Here is a 26,646-nt window from a genome sequence, read left to right as displayed (position 1 = left end):
AATGATATTATTCACATGTTCAGCGAGTTGTTGATTCGTTCGAGCATATAATCGACTCTTTCAGCGAGATATAGAATTGTTCGGAAGTAGGCGTTGACATGTTCGGTTATACTGTAGAGCTGTCACTTTCTTACCCCTTGGACTGCAGCTTGGATCATTCTCATCAGAAGGTAAACAAACGGTTTTCGAAAAAATATGTCTGTTTCAACTAATTATTGTATTAAACAGCTTGGGTAATGATTATTAGCTAATTTTAGGACTTTTAAGAATGAAAAATTGAATCCTGCGGCACAGTGTGTAAACAAAACAAATGACAGCACTACAGAATCGCCGAACATGTCAACGCCTGCTTCCGTACAATTCAATATTTGGCTGAAAGAGTCAATTATATGCTCGAACGAATTAACAACTCGCTGAATATGTCAATATAATCCTCGAAAACCCTGTAAAGACGATAGCAAACGATGGAGAATTGCCGGTGGCCTCTGCTAGTGTGTTAGAGTCGTGATCAGGAAGGGTGAATGCATCAGCAAAATCTTACCCTATATACCCCATGACAGAGATATTTTGAATTGGATAGCTACGAGATTAAATTTTTAAATTACAAGTAAATAACAGGAATAATATTTTTCTTTGTTGCACTATGGTTTATGAAAAATAATCTGAAAGAAGGAAGTTCATAAACTCCCCAAAAGTTTTCAATTGGAGTAACATTTCCTATGAGTAGAAAATATAAAATATTGAAAATATATACAAAAAATGAAATACATGAAATAAGTTTCCGGCCTTTTTAAATCAAAATTACTTTAGGTGCGGGGGCTCTTTTTCAAAGTGAGATTAATGAGGTTAATAAATACTTGTATGTATTTCATTATCCTGCGTTGTCAATAGCTGGGTAAATAAATAAAGAATCATTTTTTATTATTAACCCTTTTTAACGTATAAGATTGTTATAATTGCAATTCTGTTTAGTTGATGTTACAACTCTGATTGGTGTTAAAAATGATAGCTTAATAATAATAATATAATCTATTTCTACTCATGAATTATTAATAAGTTGTATCTTTAATAACGATTGCTGTACTTTTTTATGTTCATATATAAAACAGCATATGACAATTCGAAACATTGTTGCTTTTCGAATATTCTTCTTCTTCTTATATATATATGTATATATATATATATATATATATATATATATATATATATAATATATATATAATATATATATATATATATATATATATATATATATATATATATATATATATATATATATATATATATATATATATATATATATATAAATCTCGTGTCACGGTGTTTGTTGCGAGCAACCTCTGAAATGGCTGGATCATTTTCAACGAAACTTTGCACACACCTTATGGTGGTATGAGAATAGGTTTTAAGACATAACAATCGTTCAAATATTACACTAAAATTAATTTAATAGTGATTTTCTAACTCCCATACAAAGAGCAGGATTGTTGTGTTTTATGCAGCACTTCGACACTTGGTGTAAGGTGGCTGGCGGTTTACACTCGATGATCGGATCCTGAGATCCCCTATCGACGACGGGCACGATACAAATATCCCAAAAAACAATAATGAAATATTTTAGTTTTTTTTTCTGAGTAACTCAGTTTGTCGGGCCAGCTAGTTAGCATATAAAAATAATCAAAATTAAGGCATGATTTTCTATTAATTTGCTCATCCACGGTTGTTAAAACAGGCGTTCAAAAATGCTGCTTAAGTTTGCGATAAACATGCGTTACACGTAATACTAGTGTAACGTAGAGTAGTGATGGGTAATCCGGAGCGGAGTCATGGATCAACTCCGACTCCGGTGCGCAAAATATGACTCCGACTCCGGATTACAACCGGATTAAACTCCGGATCAGTCCGGATTACTCCGGATCACTCCGGATCACTTCGGATCACTCCGGATCACTCCGGATCACTCCGGATTACTCCGGATCACTCCGGATCACTCCGGATCACTCCGGATCAGTCTGGATCAGTCTGGATCAGTCCAGATCACTCCGAGTCACTCCGGATCACTCCGGATCACTCCGGATCACTCCGGATCACTCCAGATCACTCCGGATCACTCTAGATCACTCCGGATCAATCTGAATTACTCCGGATCAGTTGAAATGAGTCCGGATCAGTCCGAATGAGTCCGGGTCACTCTGGATCACTTCGGATCAGTTCGGATCAGTCCGAATGAGCCTGAATGTCGGCGAACAGACGGCGTCCACGGGTCTGCCCACGCCCGAATGCACAGCCGAGGGCATACGATTCTATCTTCATCATTAACATGACAGGGACAGAGCTTATCCGAACGTACCCGAAAGGTATGCATGCTTCACTCATCAGGATCTAAAGGCATGGTAAAGGCAAAAGAGACATAGAAAAGTTACACGACTACACATGTCCTCTAGACTGATCCCAAGTGATCCGAAGTGATCCGGAGTAATCCGGAGTGATCCGGAGTGATCCGGAGTAATCCGGTGTGATCCGGAGTGATCCGGAGTGATCCGGAGTGATCCGGAGTGATCCGGAGTGATCCGGAGTTATCCGGAGTGACTGATGCGGACTCGGAGTCGATGAGTCCGGAGTTTTGCTCGGATCGATCTGACTCCGGTAAAAAAGCGTATTTACCCATCACTAACGTAGATGGTTGAGCCCAATCTCAGATTGCGCATATATTTATCTGTCTATATTACAGTCTATATTATTATTATTATTATTATTATTATTTATTTAATCTTCAACGGGCCGTATGGCCTAATTAAGATGTAACAGTTCAATTGAGAAAAAAAATACATAGCAAAAATTAGATTTACATCGCAATTCACTGCGGCCACGGCAAAAGCCGGAGACGTTCCTTGAAGCACTGAGTTGAGATGTCGAAGTCGAAGCAGTCCGAGACAGTGTTGAAGACAGCCGACATGCGGAACATAGGGTCAGACCGACCAGCACTGGAACGGGGTTGAGCGAGCCGTAGAGTTTCTCTACACCTAAGTGTTCGGGATGGTGCATAGATATCGACTCGATGCAACAAAGGCGATGAGTCGATAGAGCCATTTAGCAATCCAGCGATGAAAGAGCACTGTGTATTACGTCTTCTAACCGAAAGAGGTTCAAGGCCTAGAAGACGGCACCGCGCAGCGTACGGAGGAAGATTATTGCGATCCTGCCAGGGAAGTAGGCGTAGGGCATATCTCGTGAGCTTACGTTGAATCGCCTCGAGTCGAGCAATTGAAGAAGCGGTAGTTGGGCTCCAGACTACGCACGAATATTCCAGAACCGAACGAACGATGCAGTTGTACACAGCTTTGATGCACATGGGGTTGCGGAATTCATTAGTTGTCCGGATAACCACGCCAAGTAATTGATTTCCTCTGGCTACAACGTCATCGATATGCTGTTTAAAGTTCAAACTAGAGTCAAGCAGAACGCCCAGGTATTTGGCATGATTCTGTCGATTAACTGCAGTGCCGTCCATGAAGTAGGTCCCAGTCACTGGGCTCCTGCATCGACTAAAAGACACACAGTAGCATTTCTCGATGCAGATAGTCAGTCCATTACGCTTGCACCACGAACAGAAAATTTCGATGCAGTCTTGCAGGAATGTACAATCACCTGTTTTGTGAATAGGCGCAAAAATTTTTGCGTCGTCGGCAAACAGACTGATACTGTCGGGAGGTAAAGCCATGGTAACATCGTTGATAAACAATATGAAGAGAAGCGGGCCAATATTGCTTCCTTGTGGCACACCCGAGCTGCTGACTATTTCTTTGGACATGTGCTTATCAATTTTCACGATGTATGTGCGATTAATTAGGTAAGACTTAAGCCACTGTACGAGCGAGCTGGGAACTCCTAGCTTATCGAGTTTAGCGAGAAGAATTGCGTGCGGAAGAGAGTCGAATGCTGCTTTCAGATCTGTATAAATTGCATCGACTTGAGCTCCGGCATCAATTTGACTAGTGCAATAGGTTACAAATTCAACCAGGTTCGTGGTACTCGACTTTTTTGGCACGAATCCATGTTGATACGGGCTTAGGTAGCTGCGGCATGCATGTAGCAGATGTTTGTATATCACTAGTTCGAACACCTTGGCAATGGCACACAAAGATGTAATACCCCGGTAGTTGATGGCATCTGTCCTGTCGCCCTTTTTGTAAATAGGAACCATCCAATATTTCCTCCATGTTTTGGGAAAGTAGCCATTGGCTAGCGATGCATTGAACAATTTTGCAAGGATAGGTGCTACTGTCGTTTGACAGCGTTTCAGCACGGTAGAAGGAATTCCGTCGGGTCCAGGAGCGAAGGAAGGCTTTAGTTGCGCTAGGGCAGATAAAACGATCTCACTGTCGATGAAAGGAGTGCTCATGTTAATTGCGCCAGCCGGAGTGTTGACGAGAGCAGCATCAATGGTATCGGTATCATTCATGGCCGGTGAAAAGCAATCTGCGAAGCGATCTGCGAAGAGATTGCACATTTCATTAGTGTTGGCACTTGTTGCTCCTTTGTACGTAATGGATTTCGGTGTATGCGTGGATTTTGTTTTGCTGTGGTAGAAGCGCCAAAACGAGTCAGGCCACCTGCAGAGGTTACGTTGGATTTTACTCAAATATCTGCGATATCGAAACCTGTTATAGCTGCAGTATAAAGAGTGCGTGTCAAAGTAGATCGAGCGAGATCTTTGGCAGCGGCGCGTTTGGTAGTGACGATAAGCAGCTCTTTTTACACGTTTGAGTCGTTTGAGTGTGCGGTCCGCCCAGGGGGGGTTAGGTTTAGGACGCTGAACTGGGACGCATACAACAAAGGCTTGCAGCATAAAAGACGAGAATGAACATACTGCTTCGTCAAGTGAAATAAAATTGGAACAATGAAAGCTATTGTTAAACATTGATATCATGTCGTTCAGTTTCACATAGTCAGCTTTAGCAAAGTTATAACGATAAAATGCGGTTGTCGTCGAGTTTTGTCGAGTCGTCGAATTGCGTCGGGTCGACGAGTTAATACGTATATTGAAGTCAAACGCCGGGTGATAGGAGTCAAGAGGTACAAGCGGAACAACACTTGGAAAGACAGGCGAACACAATTTAGCTGCAGCATTGTTAGCGTAGAGCAGGTCAAGCATGCGTCCGTGCGAATTATTGATGTGATTAAGTTGCACTAATCCGTTAAATTTAAATCCATCCACAAAGGTGTTGTTGGCCAGTGAGCGCGCAGTTGGTTCATAGTGCGTGATTGATGAGTATGCTGGCGAGGACGAAGGATCAGCTGTGGACCAGCTTATGCTAGGCTGATTGAAATCGCCAATAACAAACAGCAGATCCGAAGGCTTCAGTGTGAGAGTGAAGCCGCTGATACAATCATGTAGAGAGCGAAGAGTCGATATCTCGGAGCTAAGCTGCGGTGGAATGTATACTACCATGATGTACAGATGTGCGTTATTGCAGATGACGCGCACACAAATATACTCGAGAGAACGATCACGGGAAGGTAATTCTATCGACTCGTATGCGTTAGAAACGGCTAGCAAAATACCACCACCGCGAGAGCTAGAGCCGCTGAGAGAGCGATCACAGCGGTAAACAGAGAAGTTGTTGTTGAAGAGAAGAGCAGATGGAATGTTGTCAACAAGCCAAGTTTCCGTGAGGGCGATAAGGTCGAAGTCAGCCTCTGATACAGCTAGCGATATATCTGTTTATATTACAGGGTTTTCGAGGATTATATAGACATGTTCAGCGAGTTGTAGATGAGTTCAGGCATATAATAGACTCTTTCAGCGAGATATAGAATTGTTCGGAAGTAGGAGTTGACATGTTCAGCGATTCTGTAGAGCTGTCACTTCCGAAATGTAGAAAGCTTGGAACAAAATGATCGTTTTTCTCCCTCTATCCTCTATACCGCGCTTGCTTGCACTCATGCGCGAGCGCTCGAGTATATTCTCTCAAAACTGAGTTTTTTTTTCTTTGGCACAACAACCGCTGTCGGTCATGGCCTGCCTGTACCCACTAGTGAAAGTGAGCTTGGCTTTCAGTGACTTATTGTTACCATAGCAGGATAGTCAGTCCTACGTATGGGGCACGGTCTATTCGGGACTTGAACCCATGACGGGCATGTTGTTAAGTCGTACGAGTTGCTCAGAACTGAGTATTCGCAGTTTAACCAGAGCGATCAGAATGTATGTGTTCATGTGCAGCACAATTTGTCTCTGTATCTCACACCCCCACCCCCACATACCCACATACACTCTCCGCGCACTCTTAAAATTTTGGCGCGCAGGCTACCTAGTTGTACACACAATACAAAAGGTCGTTTTAACCGAGCGCACTGATCAAAGTCGCGATGGTCCAATCGGAACGCCGACACTCCAAGTCACAGATTTGGTGTGAAGAAAAAGTTTTACTGACCAAACCGACAACACACGACGACGACACACATCGTCACAATTGCTTGGGAATTTTGAAAATGCATGTAACGCTCCTCCTATGTAACGTAGAGGGCTGAGCCTTTCTTTTATCGATTTCTGTGGAGGAACGTAGAGCAAGAACGTAAGCGTGAGTCGTCGCGCGTGTGTGTGTACACTCCAAAACTCATTTTTATGCTCTATGAACCCACATGTTCTACATTTTTCTGACCCTAAGCAAGCAAAGTGGCACGGGAAGTATAAGCTAGCTCACATTCTATTTTTCTTACTAATTTAAGCGTTTTGAAGCGCCTGGGCCAGTGTTTGTGTTTGTTTCTTTCGTGTTACGCTGTGTGTGTTTCTTTCGTTCAGCGATCGCACTGGCACTTTATTGAAACTTTTACAGTTTTATACTACACGATTCCGCACAACTACGTGCGTAAACACACAATATTTTCCTTTTAAATTCGATCGCTCCATCAGTGGAAACGTATTAGTGACCGACTATCTGCGAAAATTCTGTTTCATACGTTGATTGCTGTAAAAAGGTATGAAATAAAGCTGCGCGATGTACTTAACATACATAACAAATCAAACACTTCAACACTTGAACACTTCACAAAATTATAACACCAAGCAGCCAGGACTTAGACTAACACACGCGCGGCTGCTCGCTGCGGATCCTTGAGCTGTACTGAGAATTTCGCGTGGCTGTAAGAACGAGAGCACACAGAGGAACTTTCGGTGCAGCAGTGCAAGCGAGACATCGATATCACTCCGCGGCGAGCAAATCAAACTAAGCGCGCTGGCCGAATGTGACTGCACACATTTGCACATTTGTAACTGTGTTAGTGCCAAAACTGTGAAGAAACCAAATTGCGCTCTCGATCCTTTTGTTTCACACCGTTTCCACTTACTTCTACGTACCCCTCGCGTGTAAATCGCGCTCTCTTTGTTTGTAGGTATGTTGTGCCGAATCTGACCGTTGTGCAATCAAAGACGACAATTGTGTTATGAATTTGGTCAGAGAAGCTTACACCATCTGACGTGTGACCAAGTGGTAGACAGCGGTGTCTATTCAAAACAACTATTGTTATAAACAAGTGTAAAGTTGTAAGAGTTAGGATCTGCGGATAAAACTATCTGTTTGCCGATGTGCAAGAGATAATTAATAATACGTCTGTTCAGCTCCGAGAGTGATGTGCAAAAGCCCAGCATCCTGTAAATGTTTTCCTTCTTTGTTTCTATTCCGTTCCCAGAGCGTATCAGCATTTGTGTTCGCTTTTAAGTGCTTAGGCTGAAATTTTCACGCTAGATTAGATTAAATTTGATTAGACAATAAATATAAAAATTAACCCTTAATAATATGTTAACCCTGATTGGCGGACAGATTTTTTAAGTACACATTTTCTCCACCAATTGTCAAATGTAAAATAAATTGCTGGATGTTTCGGCCGGGTTCGTACAGTCGTCAACTCGTATTAACAACATGTTCGTCATGGGTTCAAGCCTCGAATGGACCCTGTCCTCATACGAAGGACTGATTATCCTGCTATGGGTAATCAATAAGTTATTGAAAGCCAAGTCCACTGTGGTTCTGGCAAGTCCCTGACCGACAACGGATGATGTACCAAAGAAGAAGAAGAAAATAATTGCATTTTTGTTTAAAGTTTGAAATTGAAATTGAAAGCTTCCACCCGGGCTTTAAGATTGCTTTACACCTTAAGGAGGCGGAGCAAAGTATCCCATTCAGAGGGATCTATCAAGAGTTAACTTAGTGAACGTTCTCTGCACGCGCTCCAATCGGTCAATTAACAAATTAACCGATAAGACAAACATCAAAGGCTTCCTTGAGAGATACTGGGTAGGTGTACCAATTGTTGTGCTAGCACCAATTGTTGTGCTGTCAAAAAGTTCAATGTATTCGTTTGTGGTGTCAATGTATTCGTGTAAATTATCGTATTTCCTTATTTTTATTCTAATAACTTTCATAATTATTCAAAGTGAAATAATAAAATAATCACTATGATTATGATCACCGTCCAAAACTCAACCACAGCTTATCGATGAGCGAAAAAACCGCCCAACATTCAATTCGAACTAAACTAGAGCGCAGAACATATGTCAAATGACGTTAAAAATTATGATTATGATTCCTTAACACTGAAACAGCACAGTTTTTATCGTTTGAATAATGTTAAATAATTATTTTATCGAGTTAAAAGATAGCACAACAATTGGTGCAAGAAAAACTACCATGTACCAATTGTTGTGCTATGCTCATGCCTACAAGTTTTGCTGTCAGATAGCTAAAAAAAGTTGTGTCATTTCTCATGGAAATCGTACAAAGTTGACATTCTAAATCTGATCTTTAACCCTATTCCAGGCAACCGGTCAACCAGGTAGCCAAATCGATTTTGATTGCTCCTTTCTCTGATTCTAGGAATCCGATTGGCTTGAAATTTGGTATATTTGTGTAATCCACAGCCATCTTTCTCTGGAATTTGTCGTAGATTTTTTGAATATAATTAACTTGTTTTTTATAATTAAATTTTCCAATTCCCCTATTCCAGGCAACCGGCGAACCGCGACTCCGTGTAGCCAGCGACTTTGGAAGCTTATACTTTTGAATGCGTTATCGACGAATATCGATGCAATATTCTGATGAAAATTAAATATAATAATACAGTTTACATAACTGAGCATAGATTGGATCAAATCGCTACCGTTTTTTAGTTATAGCTTTTCAAAGTTGACAAGATTTTTTTTAATTACAAAATGTAAAAAATATTTTTTCAGTTCTTTACAAAATTTCCGCAGCAAAATGGCTCTAGTATTTTTGAGAACTGAATGTTGCACGTCTTTTATAAATTTTTCAGATTTTTTTTTACTAGGAATTAAATATATGGAGGAGTTTCCATTTCATTAAAAACCGTTACATTATGATCGTTGCTGGTAGAAAGACATCAACATCAAAACAATTTCACACACAATGTTTCAATTCAGTCTCTTTACAATGTATAATCAACATAAGTTACCAACAGAGATCACTTTATGAAGTTTTTGCATTTGTCGCAGATGTTAATTTTATAAAATTACTATGACAGGTGATGTAACGGTTTTTATTCAAATCAAAACTCCTTTATAATTTTTATGGCTTATAGAAAAATTCTGAAAAATTTATAAAAGACGTGTAACATTCAGTTCTCAAAACTACTAGAGCCATTTTATTGTGAAAATTTTGTGAAAGTATTGAAAAAATATTCTTTTACATTTTGTAATAAAAAAAATCCTGTTAACTTTGAAAAGCTATGAATAAAAACGGTAGTGAGTTGAACCAATCTATGCTCAGTTATAAAAGCTGCATTAGTTTATTTAATTTTCATCACAATATTACATCGATATTGGATTGCACATTCAAAAGTTATAAACTTCCAAAGTTGCTGGCTCTAGCCCTTTAGAAGCTTATACTTGCTTGGAATATGGGTATTGGAAACTTCGATTCTAAAAACCAGGTTAATAATACTTCAAAAATTCTACAAACATTCCAGTGAAAGATGGTTGAGGATTGCACGCATATTGTATATTTCAAGACAATTGGATTGCTAGAATCAGAGAAATCTTCCTCTTTTTGGCCTTCACATGTGCGAGCACGTCTAGTAGACATGGCCAGGTCGCCAATCCGTTTCCAGGAAACTCGGTCCTGGGCTGCAGTCCTCCAACCACGACTGCATCCGATCTCCGACAGGTTCGACTCCATCTGATCCAGCCAACTAGCTCGCTGTGCTCCTCTACGCCTCGTGCCGAACGGATCGCTGACGAGCACCCTCCTGGTGGAGCATGAGTCCGGCATCCTCATCATGTGCCCCAGCCATCGCATCCTTCCGGCTCTGATGACCGTCAGGATATCAGCACCGCCAAATAGCTCAGCTAGCTCGTGGTTCATCCTCCTTCTCCACACTCCCTGATCGCACACACCGCCAAAGATAGTCCTTAGCACCCGCCGTTCGAAAATGGCGAGTCCATTGGCGTCCTCCGTTAGCATAGTCCAAGACTCGTACCCGTAGAGGACTACTGGACGAATCAGTGTGCGATATATGGCGCATTTCGTGTGTTACTGAGTCTTCTGGATTGCAGGAGTTTGTGGAGCTCGTAGTAGGCACGATTTCCCAGAACAATGCGCTTTCGGATTTCGCTGCTTAAGTTGTTGTCCGAAGTTACGATCGTACCAAGGTAGCAGAACTCCTCTACCACTTCGAGATCGTCGCCGTCAACTGATACTCTGCTTCCGAGTCGGGCTTTATCACGTACAGAGCCCCCGGCAAGCAGGTACTTTGTCTTCGTCTCATTGCGAGCGCCTACACGTGTAGTCCAAAACAGCCGAAGTCATACAAAATCATGAAAAAGTCTGCGCCTTTACGTTCCGGCTACTCCATCGGGTTAACCCGACCTTTACCGAGCCAACCTGAATAGTTGTGTTCGTTAAACATGTGTGCGTATCAGGTAGCAGCATTTGTACTGCTTACCTGCCGTATACCGCTGTGATACCGAGCGAGACGCATAGACAACGCATCAAAAGGACATGTGTAGCCGTGAGAAAACTTTTCTATGTCTCTTTTGCCTTGTCCTTGCCTTTAGATCCTGATGGGTGAAGCACACCTTTCGTGTACGTTCGTGGTATATGCTCTGTCCCTCTCATGTTAATGGAGAAGATAGAATCGTATACAATCGGCTCTGCATTCGGTCGTGGGCAGGCCCGTAGACGCCGTCTGTTCGCACGCAATGATCCTCAATCCAATCCTTTCGGCCTCGCCTTTCAGTCGGGTGTACGCTTCGCATACCGCCGCAGTTGTACGTCCGATGATGTCGATGTCATCCGCGAAGCCAAGGAATTGGAGAGATCAGGTGAAAATCGTGCCCCGGATGTCGAAGCCCGTGCTTCGCATGACACCTTCCAGAGCGATGTTGAACAGCAAACAAGAGAGTCCATCCCCTTGCCTAAGACCCCGGTGAGATTCGAACGATTCCGAAAGCATGTTCGTCACTCTCACCTTGCACTGCACCCCGTCCATAGTAGCCCTCAACAACCGTATCAGCTTCCCAGGAAATCCGTACTGCTGCATGGTGTTCCATAGCTCATTCCGATCTATAGTATTGTAGGCCGCCTTAAAATCGATGAACAGGTGGTGCGTCTGGTGGGTCTGGTGCTCTCGGCGAATCTAGAGAATCTGCCGTAGAGTAAAAATTTGGTCGGTAGCGGATTTACCTCCAACAAGCCCAGCTTGGTATCTGCCGACGAAATTTGTAGCAAGGGTCGCAAGTCTGCAGAACAGGATCTGGGATAGAATCTTGTAGGTGACATTGAGGAGTGTGATGGCTCGGAAATTCGAGCAATCCAGCCTGTCGCCCTTTTTGTAGACTGGGTGAATAACACCCAGTTTCCACTCTTCCGGTAGTTCTTCCTGATCCCAAATCCTCACAATCAGCCGATGAATGATGACGGCAAGCCGCTCCGGACCCATCTTGAACAGTTCGGCCACTAGACCATCGCTGCCAGCTGACTTGTTACACTTCAGCTGTTTGATGGCACCAATGACTTCGTCATTGGAGAAAGATGGCGGAGGCACTTCATCATCGTCATGCTAGCTGTCGTAGGGCTGCTCTCCTCTGCTTCCTGCTTCTGTTCCATTCAGGTGTCCGTCGAAGTAGCACCTATCGATCACCTCTCGCTCGTCTGACAGGATATCTCCCTCCTCGTTTATTTTAGCATCCTGTAGAACTTGCGAGTTTCCCCCGACTGGGATAACTGCTGCATGAGTTGCTCATTCGACTATTGGATGCGCTTCTTGTCCTGGAAGAGCCGGGTCTGCTGCCTCCTCAGTCGTCTGTAGTCTTCCACGTTCTGTCGGGTCTCACGTTGGAGCATGCGGGTATGCGCGGCGTTCTTCTAGGATAGTGCTCGTCTGCACTCATCATCAAACCATTCCTTCCTCTGGTTACGGGTCACCCGGCCAATTGTTCGCTCGGCCGTGCTCCTGATGGCTTGCTACACCATACGCCAATGGTCATTGAGAGATTTCGCCTCGGTAGTGGTGTCCTCCGCGAACGCTTCCCCAAGCGCGATTGCGAAGTCCCTCGCCACATCAGTTTGTCTCAGCCGGTCTATGTTGAGCCTTGGGGTAGGCTGGTAGCGCAGTTTATTAGCCACGCATAGTTTTAGGCGTAACTGAACCATGACCAGGAAATGGTCTGAGTCGACGTTTGCTCCTCTGTAGGTCCCTACGTCGATTACATCCTAGAAGTGCCTTACATCAATGAGAACGTGGTCGATCTGGGATAATGTCTGCTGCGGTGATCTCCAGGTGTAGCTGAAGCGAGATGCGTGCTGGAAGAAGGTACTGCGGATGGTCATGTGTTTGGAAGAGGCGAAGTTGACGAGCCGAAACCCGTTGTCATTCACCAGCTTGTGGGCACTGAAACTTCTTATCGTCGGTTTAAATGCCTCCTCCTGTCCGACCTGAGCATTAAAATCCCTTATGACAATTTTGACATCGTGTTGTAGGCAGCGGTCGTACTCCCTCTCCGACTGCGTATAAAAGTTGTTTTTATCGTCATTGGTGCTCTAAAAATGCGGACTATGCACATTTATAATGCTCAGGTTGAAAAACCTGCCACGAATCCTCAACCTGCACATCCGGTCATTGATCGGTCACCACCCGATCACTCGTTTCCGCATCTCACGTATGACCGGGAACGCCGTACCGAGTTCATGCTTTTCACCATCGCTCTGGTAGATCATGCAATCACTCCGATACGGGTGCTCCGTCACTCCTTTCCAGTGCACCTCCTGAAGTGCTACTATTCCGAAGCCACGGGACCTCACCTCGTCCGCAAGAATGCGGGTACTTCCAGGTACTGTGAGGGACCTGCAGTTCCAATCGTTAGGCTTGTTCGGTTGCATAGGACGGTATCGTTTAGTCCGGTTCAAAATCTCTTGATTTCCTTTCGTTGCATTTGGGTTTTTCTAGGGGTGGCTTGCAAGGCCTCTCCCCCAACCTCCTGTATCGTCGGAGGGCCTACGCATCATTGATTAATTTTCCTTAGGATGCCAGGACAGAAGGGCCAGCCAGCCGCCCCTAACATGGAGACCAGACGCTTACCATCCCCCCCCCCTCCCCCGATATATATATATATATATATATATATATATATATATATATATATATATATATATATATAGCGGGGGAGGGGGGGGATGGTAAGCGTCTGGTCTCCATGTTAGGGGCGGCTGGCTGGCCCTTCTGTCCTGGCATCCTAAGGAAAATTAATCAATGATGCGTAGGCCCTCCGACGATACAGGAGGTTGGGGGAGAGGCCTTGCAAGCCACCCCTAGAAAAACCCAAATGCAACGAAAGGAAATCAAGAGATTTTGAACCGGACTAAACGATACCGTCCTATGCAACCGAACAAGCCTAACGATTGGAACTGCAGGTCCCTCACAGTACCTGGAAGTACCCGCATTCTTGCGGACGAGGTGAGGTCCCGTGGCTTCGGAATAGTAGCACTTCAGGAGGTGCACTGGAAAGGAGTGACGGAGCACCCGTATCGGAGTGATTGCATGATCTACCAGAGCGATGGTGAAAAGCATGAACTCGGTACGGCGTTCCCGGTCATACGTGAGATGCGGAAACGAGTGATCGGGTGGTGACCGATCAATGACCGGATGTGCAGGTTGAGGATTCGTGGCAGGTTTTTCAACCTGAGCATTATAAATGTGCATAGTCCGCATTTTTAGAGCACCAATGACGATAAAAACAACTTTTATACGCAGTCGGAGAGGGAGTACGACCGCTGCCTACAACACGATGTCAAAATTGTCATAAGGGATTTTAATGCTCAGGTCGGACAGGAGGAGGCATTTAAACCGACGATAAGAAGTTTCAGTGCCCACAAGCTGGTGAATGACAACGGGTTTCGGCTCGTCAACTTCGCCTCTTCCAAACACATGACCATCCGCAGTACCTTCTTCCAGCACGCATCTCGCTTCAGCTACACCTGGAGATCACCGCAGCAGACATTATCCCAGATCGACCACGTTCTCATTGATGTAAGGCACTTCTAGGATGTAATCGACGTAGGGACCTACAGAGGAGCAAACGTCGACTCAGACCATTTCCTGGTCATGGTTCAGTTACGCCTAAAACTATGCGTGGCTAATAAACTGCGCTACCAGCCTACCCCAAGGCTCAACATAGACCGGCTGAGACAAACTGATGTGGCGAGGGACTTCGCAATCGCGCTTGGGGAAGCGTTCGCGGAGGACACCACTACCGAGGCGAAATCTCTCAATGACCATTGGCGTATGGTGTAGCAAGCCATCAGGAGCACGGCCGAGCGAACAATTGGCCGGGTGACCCGTAACCAGAGGAAGGAATGGTTTGATGATGAGTGCAGACGAGCACTATCCTAGAAGAACGCCGCGCATACCCGCATGCTCCAACGTGAGACCCGACAGAACGTGGAAGACTACAGACGACTGAGGAGGCAGCAGACCCGGCTCTTCCAGGACAAGAAGCGCATCCAATAGTCGAATGAGCAACTCATGCAGCAGTTATCCCAGTCGGGGGAAACTCGCAAGTTCTACAGGATGCTAAAATAAACGAGGAGGGAGATATCCTGTCAGACGAGCGAGAGGTGATCGATAGGTGCTACTTCGACGGACACCTGAATGGAACAGAAGCAGGAAGCAGAGGAGAGCAGCCCTACGACAGCTAGCATGACGATGATGAAGTGCCTCCGCCATCTTTCTCCAATGACGAAGTCATTGGTGCCATCAAACAGCTGAAGTGTAACAAGTCAGCTGGCAGCGATGGTCTAGTGGCCGAACTGTTCAAGATGGGTCCGGAGCGGCTTGCCGTCATCATTCATCGGCTGATTGTGAGGATTTGGGATCAGGAAGAACTACCGGAAGAGTGGAAACTGGGTGTTATTCACCCAGTCTACAAAAAGGGCGACAGGCTGGATTGCTCGAATTTCCGAGCCATCACACTCCTCAATGTCACCTACAAGATTCTATCCCAGATCCTGTTCTGCAGACTTGCGACCCTTGCTACAAATTTCGTCGGCAGATACCAAGCTGGGCTTGTTGGAGGTAAATCCGCTACCGACCAAATTTTTACTCTACGGCAGATTCTCTAGATTCGCCGAGAGCACCAGACCCACCAGACGCACCACCTGTTCATCGATTTTAAGGCGGCCTACAATACTATAGATCGGAATGAGCTATGGAACACCATGCAGCAGTACGGATTTCCTGGGAAGCTGATACGGTTGTTGAGGGCTACTATGGACGGGGTGCAGTGCAAGGTGAGAGTGACGAACATGCTTTCGGAATCGTTCGAATCTCACCGGGGTCTTAGGCAAGGGGATGGACTCTCTTGTTTGCTGTTCAACATCGCTCTGGAAGGTGTCATGCGAAGCACGGGCTTCGACATCCGGGGCACGATTTTCACCTGATCTCTCCAATTCCTTGGCTTCGTGGATGACATCGACATCATCGGACGTATGCGAAGCGGCGTCCTGCGGCGGTATGCGAACAACTGCGGCGGTATGCGAAGCGTACACCCGACTGAAAGGCGAGGCCGAAAGGATTGGATTGAGGATCATTGCGTGCGAACAGACGGCGTCTACGGGCCTGCCCACGACCGAATGCAGAGCCGATTGTATACGATTCTATCTTCTCCATTAACATGAGAGGGACAGAGCATATACCACGAATATATATATATATATATATATATATATATATATATATATATTATATATATATATATATATATATATATATATATATATATATATATATATATATATATATATATATATATTGCCCTTTCCCCAACTAAAACCTTATCACCATAGCGCTTTTCATTAAATTCATTGTAAACAAGATCATTTGCGTCAAAATGATAACAATTCGTGATGCCTTCCAAAACACTACATTTGCTTTGTTTTGTTTACCTTTTACAAAAATTTTGAACATAATATTTGTACAAAGTCTCACGTGTTTCATTGCTGTTTCTCCTTTTGCATCAAGTACAAGTATTTATAACTGCGTAAGAATTATATTTTATAGAGTAACGAAGTGTTTTAACCAAGAAATAAATGCACACAAGCGGGAAAAGAATATAATCGCAACTAAAATTCGTAACAATTTGAATGGTACGTGTACCATTTTGAGGTCGCTTCTCATGCTGTCAATCGCCCCCTTTAGATGTCAAACGTCCCCTTGATTCTATTTCTTCTTGAATGTCAAATCGCTCTACATTACTCGACCTTCTATCGTAAAGGGTCCTTGAAAAAGACGATCGAACGTTTTTGAGAATAATATGGGTGTTCTTTCTGATTTACGCTGCGCGTTTGGTTTTGCCATTGCGTTATTGTTTACGAAACGTTGCGATGCGCTTCCTGCTTGACGGTTTTATGTTTCATTAACATTTATGTTTTTTTTTATCGTGTATGGTGGTTTTCTGCTAAAGTTGAACTACTGTGTGGTTGTTTGTTTCGTATGTTCTGGAAATGTTGATATTTATTTACTAATTTGTATTGTTATAACTTTTGTTATAACAAAAAAGCGACCTTTATGTGGTGTTTAAGTTTGATGACCTACTGTTAGCATTGAATCTGCTACAACCCATTCAGTGATTTTTCCGAGCGAGAGTCGGGCAGTGCTTTTGTTCTCAGTTTAGGTTTAATCGTCGCTTGGAGGGAGGAGGAGGGAGATAAACCATGATAATCACACATTTTCCCATTTTGTTATTACGGGTTTGTTAACTTTTTTTTTATCGTGGGATTTTAATTTCGCGGTTTTCGGCCATAATACAACAGATTAATCGATCGATTTAGTACTTTAATACAATTGATCTTTTATTTGATACGATTCGTGCAGAATTCGTGTATTCTGATATTTTTGGCTTTTAAGTGGATTAAATGTATTAGAAAAAATGCAATTAATACTACACTGGACAATTCTTGAAGATATTCGTACTGATTTGATCTTTGAACAGTCAAATTTAGAAAACCACGTATCTCCGAATCCACGTGAGTCGATAATCGCGTAACTCGGGAACAGAATGTAGTTACTTCCACGTATGATGTATAATTGTTCTTATAATATTTATTTTTTTATTGATTGATGTACTTATTTATGATAGTGGAACGAATGCGGGACTATGTAACGTGATACTCGAACAACTTACGCAATTGATTATATGAAGCTCTTAACACCAGAGTGGCCAATCAACCGGGAAAACCGGGAATTTTATTTTTCCGGGAAAAAACCGGGAAAACCCGGGAAATTCTCCAAAAAAAACGAGAATGGAATGGGTGAATATGAAACCAAGAGCGTGTGTTTCTACGCAAAAGTAAATATATAATTCATGAGGTGCATCATCAGCGTCGGGCGAGTAACAGCATAATGCATGGCAGCACTCAGGAAAAATCATTTCGTGTAATAAACAACCCAAGTGCCACAAATCCACTAAACGACCACTAAACGGCTTCTAAACGACTCAAGTTCTCTACCTAAACGGAATATAGAAAGACTTCGTTTAGCAGACGGCAAACGACTCATTCATTCTAAAAATAGCAAAAAAGCTGGTGGCGCTCTCTGTTGGTGGGATACCCCAACCAGTTGAGCTTCATCGCTTGGAGGAGAGCTTTCTCATTTCCTCTGTACTGTTGTATGGTTTCGCATTGAAGTTATGCATCGCTAGAACTAGAACGGCGATACAATTGTTTAATTACTAAACTCCAACGGAAACCACCAGTACTGAAGCAAGTGAGAATTGAGTTATGGTCGTTGGTGTTGATACCCACGTATCTGACCACACGACCATTCACATAGATTTTGCTCAGAAAGTTATAAGGCTATATAGGTCATGATAAGATGAAACTTGTCGAAACACATTGCAAGAACAGGATAGCAATATAATGATGAGTTGTAATACGCCATCTATTGATCAAACCAATGAAGCTGTGGAGCTTTCATTTTTTTATATGGATATTAAATTTTCCAGTCGTTTAAGCTTAATCTGTGGCGCTTGGGAAGATTCAAAAGTACAGGAAGTCCCTAAGATGTACGGTACCTCTTATACGCAGATTCGGAGATACGCGGTTTTCTAAATTTGACAGTTGTTTGAGCAAATTGTACTGAATTGACACATCAATTTTTGTCAAATGCAAAATAATTTCCCTTTTGATCGAATGTTTAAAACCAAATCAAAAGGATTAAAACTGTTAAATTTAATCAGATTCATATCAAATAATTAATTACGTGGCTAAAACCATTGCAAAATTACACAAAAGTAGTGATATTTTGACTGAAAATTAACAGGCTTGACTTAGGCAGAAATTCGAGATATTCGGTATTTTGCGGTCATTTTCGGTCCCCATCAATTGTGTATCTCGGGGACCGCCTATATATCAAAATTGCTTAATCTTTGGTACTAAAAATGTTTGTATTGAAGATAAGAAAAAGAAGGAACCTGACTGGTTCGGTCTTTTCAGATGGGTTGTCTATTAGTTGGCACCTCAATATATAGCTATCTTCCAATCAACGAGGTGGATTAGCCAGATTATAAACACTGGGTTGTTTGTCATACAGGGTTTTCCGATAGAACTCGAGACCGCGGGACACTTCGATGAATATGCGGGAGTCAATCGTAGGACTGCGGAACGATACTTGAAAAAGTAGACAATACCGGGATCTGCGGATTTGTATCGCAAGACTGCGGCACATTTTTCGAGCACACTATCCCACACCCACCACTACAATCGCAATTTTTGTAGCTTGCGCATTTCACTAATACTTGCGCAAAAGCACTCACTATGTCATTCGATGGAGCGGGCTTCATAGTAGATTGTGAATCCCTTGTGAAACCTCCTTTGTAAAACCTTTACGGTCTTGGATTGCCTCAGGAGTGTCCGAAACCGCTCATGGTCTCGCGCCTCCGTCTGCCAATCCGTTATTTCGTCTTTAATTGCAGACGCCTCCACGCCATCTTGCCTCCTTAATGTGTGCCTACATCTGTACCTTGTGGACGGTCCAAAAAGACTTTACGGGCTGAGTCGTTCGTTTTCATGCATATAACATGATCAGCTTACCGGAGCCTGGCGAGCTTGGTACAATATCGGACATTAAGATAGGACCCCTTTTGTCATCGCATCGTGCACTTGTTTTACCACGTTACTTGTGTTTGTGTGTGTTTTTTGTGTGAAACGCGCACAATAGCAATGAACTCGGCATTCCCTCACAGGTGTTTCGCCAGTGCACGCCATTGAAAGGCCTGCGTGCATCTCTGCGTTGAACGTTGTGTGCGCATGGGAAACTTTGTGCGTGCATTGAGCTGGCGCGCAGTTGTTCTTTTCAATGGGCGTTTTGTTTCATGAGTGCGGCAGTATTCTGTTCTCGATTTAAATGGGTAGACGCTCACTCGCTTACTCATTGCTAGTTATTATCCATACGCTTTTTTTGCTGCTCAACAACGATGTAATTCATCATGTGTAGAAGCAGAACGCAGGTAGAGCACGGGATCAGCCGTGTCCAAGTTTTTAACCAGCGCGTTCTTGACGGTCCAAGCAAGCAATGTTAGTAACAATGGGTCGAGGTAAACATTGCACCGATTATCAGCGCCATATCATAAAGCGAATGGCGGCTGATGGCATTAAGCGCAAAACGATCGAGTTCGTGATGGAACGATCGCGCACTTTTGTGGCAAACGCGCTTCGGACAACCGAAACGTGCTTGGACAACCGAAACGCGCTTGGACAACAGAAACGCGCAAGTCAACCGGACGTCCTCAGAAGACCACGGCGAAAGAAGCCCGTTAAATTGTTAATATATCGAAGAAACACTGATCCCGAGGGCGGTGGTCCTACTTATTACAACAAAAACCTAACCCAAAACACAAAAAAATTACTAACAAATCTATCCGAAACGACATACTTGTGACACAAACACAAACACCAATACACATTCAAACATACATACACACACACATGCACACACACTCAAACATACCTACACTCACACACACACACACACACACACACACACACACACACACACACACACACACACACACACACACACACACACACACACACACACACACACACACACACACACACACACACACACACACACACACACACACACGCACACAAACACGCACACAAACACATACAAACCACACACAAACACATACAAACCACACATAAACCTGGCCCAACGGGTGCATGGTGTGTTGAAAAAACCAAGGCCCTATCATTATGTCCGATACTGTACGCTGCACGACAGTGGGGTCGCCGTATATCTCGTATAGCTTGTCATTATAACGGATCCTTCATTTTGATTCCACTCATACGGCCATCCTTCTGAGCATTTTCCTTTCGTACGCAACTTACTCGTGTCCATGTCTCAGAGGCGTATGTGAAAACCTGTACTATATAGGTGCCATTAACAGGCCTATTATTTTACTAGAATGACATTCGATTCCGGTCGAAGCACACGAGTCGAGGGGGAGAAAAATTGGTATCGTTTTTGCCATTTTAATCGATGATGGTTTCGTCGACATATTTGTTCTAGCATCTGTATGTTTGACAGTTGGTCGAAGGAATCGGCGGTCGGAGTGAGTTTAAAGCAACACTTCTTTAAAATATTTTTTTTCCATAATGTTGTTGGAAATTGGGTAAATATGAGTGTTGATAAATTAATGTTAAACTTAATTACAAACATAGACAGTGGCTTACATTATTTGTGTTAAATTTGCGCGTTCCCGACAGCTTGAGCTGTCGGCAGATAATTTTTCGAATGCTCCTTCCTGTTCGAGCAGTTACTCGAGGGGGGATGTCGCTAGCAAAACGATACCAAAATGAACATAATGAACATGCGAATGAATCTTATCGAATCGATCGATAGGTTCTTTGTGGTGAACTGCTTTCTCTGGGATGACCGTTTGGCAACAGTCCAATGTTGTCTATATCATCAGCGTATGGCAAGATCATACAAGAAGTGGGCAATCATGCAAGATTGCTCCTCGCGTATTGGATGGCCCTCTTTAGAGCCCAGTGGAATAGGCGCAGATATTTGGTGGTAGCTAAAGGCCTTTAGAGTTTTTCATTCACCTTCATCCGACAGATAACGTTGGTCATGGTCATTCTAACTAGCCTTATCAGTTTGACCGGTATTCCAAAAGAGCTCATAACGTCATACAGTTTTAACCTTGCAATGCTATAATACTTGTTATAAGGTTCCTCCCATGGAGACATGGTGACGTATGTCCAAATTACGTAACTGTTTGGGTCTGAGATCCTCGTCTTGAAGTGGGAACGGCAAAATTTATGCGCTCAATCTACTCAGCGCTGTAAACTTTTCTGCTTCGTATGGGACTCTAAGGCAAAATAAAATAATACGCGTGTCACATTATCGTTACTTTTGGTCGGTCATATCCGATAAACATAATGCGAGTCTCCTTCAGATAAGTTTACAATTGATATTAATATAGTGTGTCTCAATCTGGGCTCCGTGAGCGTTTGCGTGTTCGTCAATTAAATTAAATGTTACGTCCTGCAGTTTGTAAGCACCTAGTTCATTAACCTAGTGGCTATTATTTGTTATATTCCCAGCTCTTTGATTCGCAAGCCAAATCGAAGTCATATATACCAATATTGGGGGCCTTTCCTTTTTAAGTTCGTAGGCTGAAATTTCAGCCTGTCAGCTTTTTGCATTGTATATCTGTTTTCGAGCAGCTTTCTAAGTGGGTATAACATACAGGTGGGCTTACCCCGAGGTGTATGAATTTAGAAGTCTGATTTTTATCGCTTCTGTTTCTGAATGAAGATTTTAAGAGTGTTTTGTGTATTCGTCATGCCTTCAGAAAGCTTGTTTGAACAAAAGTTTTCACTCATCCTGTCAAAAAGAGATATTCAAAATTGGTCATAAAAAACATGCTATGAGACCACCTGGACTATATACACATTGATTCTAGATTCCACCATGTGATCTCTTTAATGCACCTTGGGATAAATGTAAACAAACCCGTGTTTTCGAGCAGGTACTCGAATCTAATTCTAGGTTTGAGGTTAGAATAATCTAGACTGAAAATTGCAGGCTAGTTTTTTGTGTGGTTTTGTATGGAGTGTTAACATGATTTCAGCCTCCAACTGTCAAACTCCATACAAAAAACTAACTAGAATCGTGAAGGCCCCCATTATTCGAAACATTCGTAGAATGTGCTGGACAAATTTTCTGATTGGTGTTGTTTCTATGGTCTCCGTTTCTCTTTTTCTTCTTCTTCTTTGGCTCAACAACCGATGCCGGTCAAGGCCTGCCTGCCAACACACTTGTGGGGTTGGCTTTCAGTGACTTATTGATTTCCCCCCATAGCAGGATAGTCAGTCCTACGTATTTGGGGCTTGAACCCATGGCGGGCATGTTGTTAAGTCGTACGAGTTGACGACTGTACCATGAGACCGGCTACCGTCGGTCGTACGAGTTGACGACTATACCATGAGACGGTCTCCGTTTATGTCTTCGTAAATGATTTGTCATATCGTTTGGTCGTTCATTCCGCAAAGTGAAACTCTGAAACTTTTACATGTGTGATTCTGAACTTGCTCGAGTCTCATTTATCAAAGACCTCGGTGAATAGTTGGATGAAAAAATACTGTGTAACGTACGTGTCGAATTCATCCTAAAAAAAGCCAACAAAGCTTTAGCAAGATAGCAAGTTTACCTGTATCGCCATTTGCCTCTTCCTTCCCGATTAGTCGTCTATTCCTCCATACCATGTCTGTTGTCGTCTACTTATTTTGGAGCCGGTTCAAATCAGACATTCCATTATTTGGTCCCAGTCTGTTGCCAGTCTCCTCTCCTCTGTCCTTGATTCCTCATCTCTTTTATCGCGTACATCCCTTTATGTCCCACCCTTATAGATTCCGCTCTCCTTCCCACTTCATCATTCGTTCACCCGGTAACATTCCTTCCTCTACTTAGCCAAATATTGTTAAGCCAAGTATTGTAAGCCAAATATTGTTAGGCTTTATGCGAACAATTGACATAAAAAAAGAAAAAAAGAAAATTAGGACTTTTTTCTATGTCACCGTAATACCGTAATATCTCCCTTCCTGTATATGGAGTAGATGATGCCGAGATTCTAATCACAAGGCATCGGTTCGCTATCCCACACCTCAGTAACAATTTAATGAATCTCGTTTTATATTCGTGCTCCTCCATTCTTGACCAGTTAGGTAATATTCCGTCGGTTCCGGGTGCCTTGTCATTTTTGAGCCGACGGGTAGCTTTTTAAGTTTCGTCGATGCTAGGTGGCATTAGTATGACACTGTCTGCTAGTGGAGCCTCTAGCTGTTGATTAAACTGGTCGTTGAGTAATTCATCAAAATATTGAGCCCACCGCGAGAGGACCTGTGGCTGATTACTGAGCAGTTCTCCATCCTTGTTGCGATAGCAGTTTACCTTAAGTATAACCTTGTTACGGTCTGCCATAACTTGATAAAACTTTCTGTTTGTCGGTACGCCTCTCTGGTTTGCCGTAGAGTAAAAAAATCACGCTTTTTAGACTGAATGAATGATAACCAGCTTCCAATCCTCCGATAGTTCTTCCTACTCCCAGTTTCTCGCGATAAGTTATTGCATTTCGACGTTAAGCCTCTCCAGCCCCATCTTGAAGAACTCGGCCGCCAGACCATCGCTGCCAGCAGACTCATTGCTCTTTAACTGCTTGATGCCATTTAAGAGTAAAATCGCTCAGTTCCTCCTTGAATCTTCTGTAAAACAAGCGGGTGTTTCCCGACTGGGCTAGCCGCTCCAACAGCTGTTTGTCTGACTCTGCAAAACGACGCTGCTTGGCGCAGGGTTTGCTGTTTCCTCAATCCAAACTACGATTGAGGAAACAGCAAACAGGACCCACGATCTGTCGGGTTTCACGCGCGGACGAGTGCTGCATTCTGCTCGAATAGTGCGCCTCTGCACTTTTCGTCGAACCATTCCTTTTTTCTCCACGAGGAAAGCGGCCAATCTTTGATTCGGCTGTATTGCTTATGTTCGTTTCACCATACGCCAGTGGTCTGCAAAGAGCATCCCCGCGATGTTCTTGTCGGCTGGAAGTGCTTTCCCGAGCGCTGTCGCGTACCCCTCTAGCACATTAGCTTAGCACACTTCAATCGGTCCAGGTTGATCCTTGGGATGGGGTGACTCCGTTGGTTGTTAACCACGGAGAATTTCTAGAGCAGCATTCCCGTGATCAGGAAATGGTCCGAGTCGGCGTTTGCGCTTCGATATGTTTTGACGTCGATAATATCCGAGAAGTGCCTTCCGTCTATAAGAACGTAGTCGATTTGGGGCATTGAAACACCTCTAGGGTATTTCCAAATGTAGCGAAGGCGGCGTGTATGCTTGAAAAAGGTGCTGCGGATGCGAATCAAGTTATGAAAGATTATTTTACGGATAGCTTAAATTCCAGATGATAAAAGTGAAAAATTCAAACTTGCAATTTGCTCTCCGATTATATTCGTTGGCGATCCTTTTTTAAGACACAATAGGCTACCATTTACTCACACATTCTTTTCAGAAAAAAAAACTTTTATCTTAAATCAAACTATCATCAGTCTGGATGGAAAAACGTAATATGCAATGCGGTTTGTTTGCCGAACCTTTACAAATATTTCAAACTGTTCAGGTGATGCGTAAGTAAATGGTAAACTAAAGTGTTTCACAATTTTTTATACATGGAACATTATTTGGTGAACAGTACGACATATTAAAACCAGGATATATAGAAAGAACTGTTTTTCAGAATAAGTAGTTTGATAGTTTTGGTATGGTTTTATTCATTTCAAGGTTCTGTTTTTTTTAATAAATTTTGTTATTTAATTATTTTTGCAGGTAATTAGAAAAGGTAAACATGTCCTCCCACATGTCGCCCGGTTATGCCTGATAGCAACATTCCTTGAGGATGGTATCCGGATGTGGGTGCAATGGAACGAGCAGCGCGAATATATGGATATGAACTGGGGCTGTGGAAAATTTTTGGCCACATCTTTTGTTCTTATTAATCTATTAGGACAGATAGGAGGATGCGTTATGGTTCTAGGACAACTGAAGGTCAGCATTGCCTGCTGGATTTTGTTTGCCATTGTCATCCTACAAACAATCGCTTATTCTGTTCTATGGGATATACAGTTCCTGTTGCGTAATCTCGCCTTAATTGGTGCACTCTTACTCGTTCTAGCGGAGTCGCGAGGTGAAGCTCGTTCGCTTTTCGCAGGTATTCCATCGCTCGGGGAAAACAAACCTAAGAGTTTCATGCAGTTAGCGGGGCGAATTCTTCTTGCATTCATGTTTATCACTTTGATCCGCTTCGAACTTAGTTTCATGCAAATCCTGCAAGATATTGTAGGATCCATATTGATGGTGTTAGTAACAATTGGATATAAAACAAAGCTCTCATCTCTTATTTTAGTTGCCCTGCTTACTATTCTTAACTTATACCACAATGCTTGGTGGACTATACCATCATACAAACCTCTTCGCGATTTTCTTAAATATGACTTCTTTCAGACGCTCTCTGTTATTGGTGGCTTATTAATGATTGTATCACTAGGTCCAGGCGGTGTTTCTATGGATGAGCACAAGAAAAAATGGTGAACAGGCTTCATACAAAATCAAAACAGTCGTTAAAATTTAATTAAAAATCAATTACATTCATTTTTTTTGCATACAGGCAGATTGAGATAAAACCAAGTTTTACATTGCACAAAAACATTTTCTGGTATGAATAGGAACGAGTAAATAAAAAAAAAACTTTCTAGCTATGTTAATCATTCCAATTGTACGATGTATGTTCTATGAAAACAACAATAGCAATTACAAATAAATATATACTGTGACAAACCAGCAAAAAAAGAACAAAGTTTCAACATCATTTCAAATTTATGAATGTGTGTTCAGCCAGATATGGAGTACTTGAGAAATTTACGTCATTGTAAAAACCAGTGATTTATTGTGGTGAGTTTATTTTTATCGTCCGTAATAGCCCTATCCAGGCAAAATGTTCAGTCATTTTGAATGCAATTTTAAGACTTGCGTCCTTCCTGGATTATAAGTACTTTTTATCTAGAGCGCCCAAGAAGCGTG

General features: G+C 42.9%; 1 protein-coding gene across 2 annotated transcripts in view; it reads left to right on the top strand.

Annotated features, from left to right (window-relative positions):
* Positions 1 to 26,415, top strand: part of LOC121587712 (surfeit locus protein 4 homolog) — a 29,656-nt gene extending 3,241 nt beyond the window's left edge. For both annotated transcript variants that reach the window (XM_041904815.1, XM_041904898.1), the window contains one exon: positions 25,396 to 26,415. In XM_041904815.1, coding sequence (XP_041760749.1) covers positions 25,396 to 26,157 — 762 coding nt within the window. In that variant the 3' untranslated portion in view covers positions 26,158 to 26,415. The remainder of the gene's footprint in view (positions 1 to 25,395) is intronic.
* Positions 26,416 to 26,646: the final 231 nt, after the last annotated feature.

This window comes from Anopheles merus, chromosome X, assembly GCF_017562075.2.
Source record: "Anopheles merus strain MAF chromosome X, AmerM5.1, whole genome shotgun sequence".
Classification (NCBI taxonomy): Eukaryota; Metazoa; Arthropoda; class Insecta; order Diptera; family Culicidae; genus Anopheles; species Anopheles merus.
The sequence above is the reverse complement of the archived record's forward strand: the minus strand, read 5'-3'. Positions and strand labels throughout refer to the sequence as shown.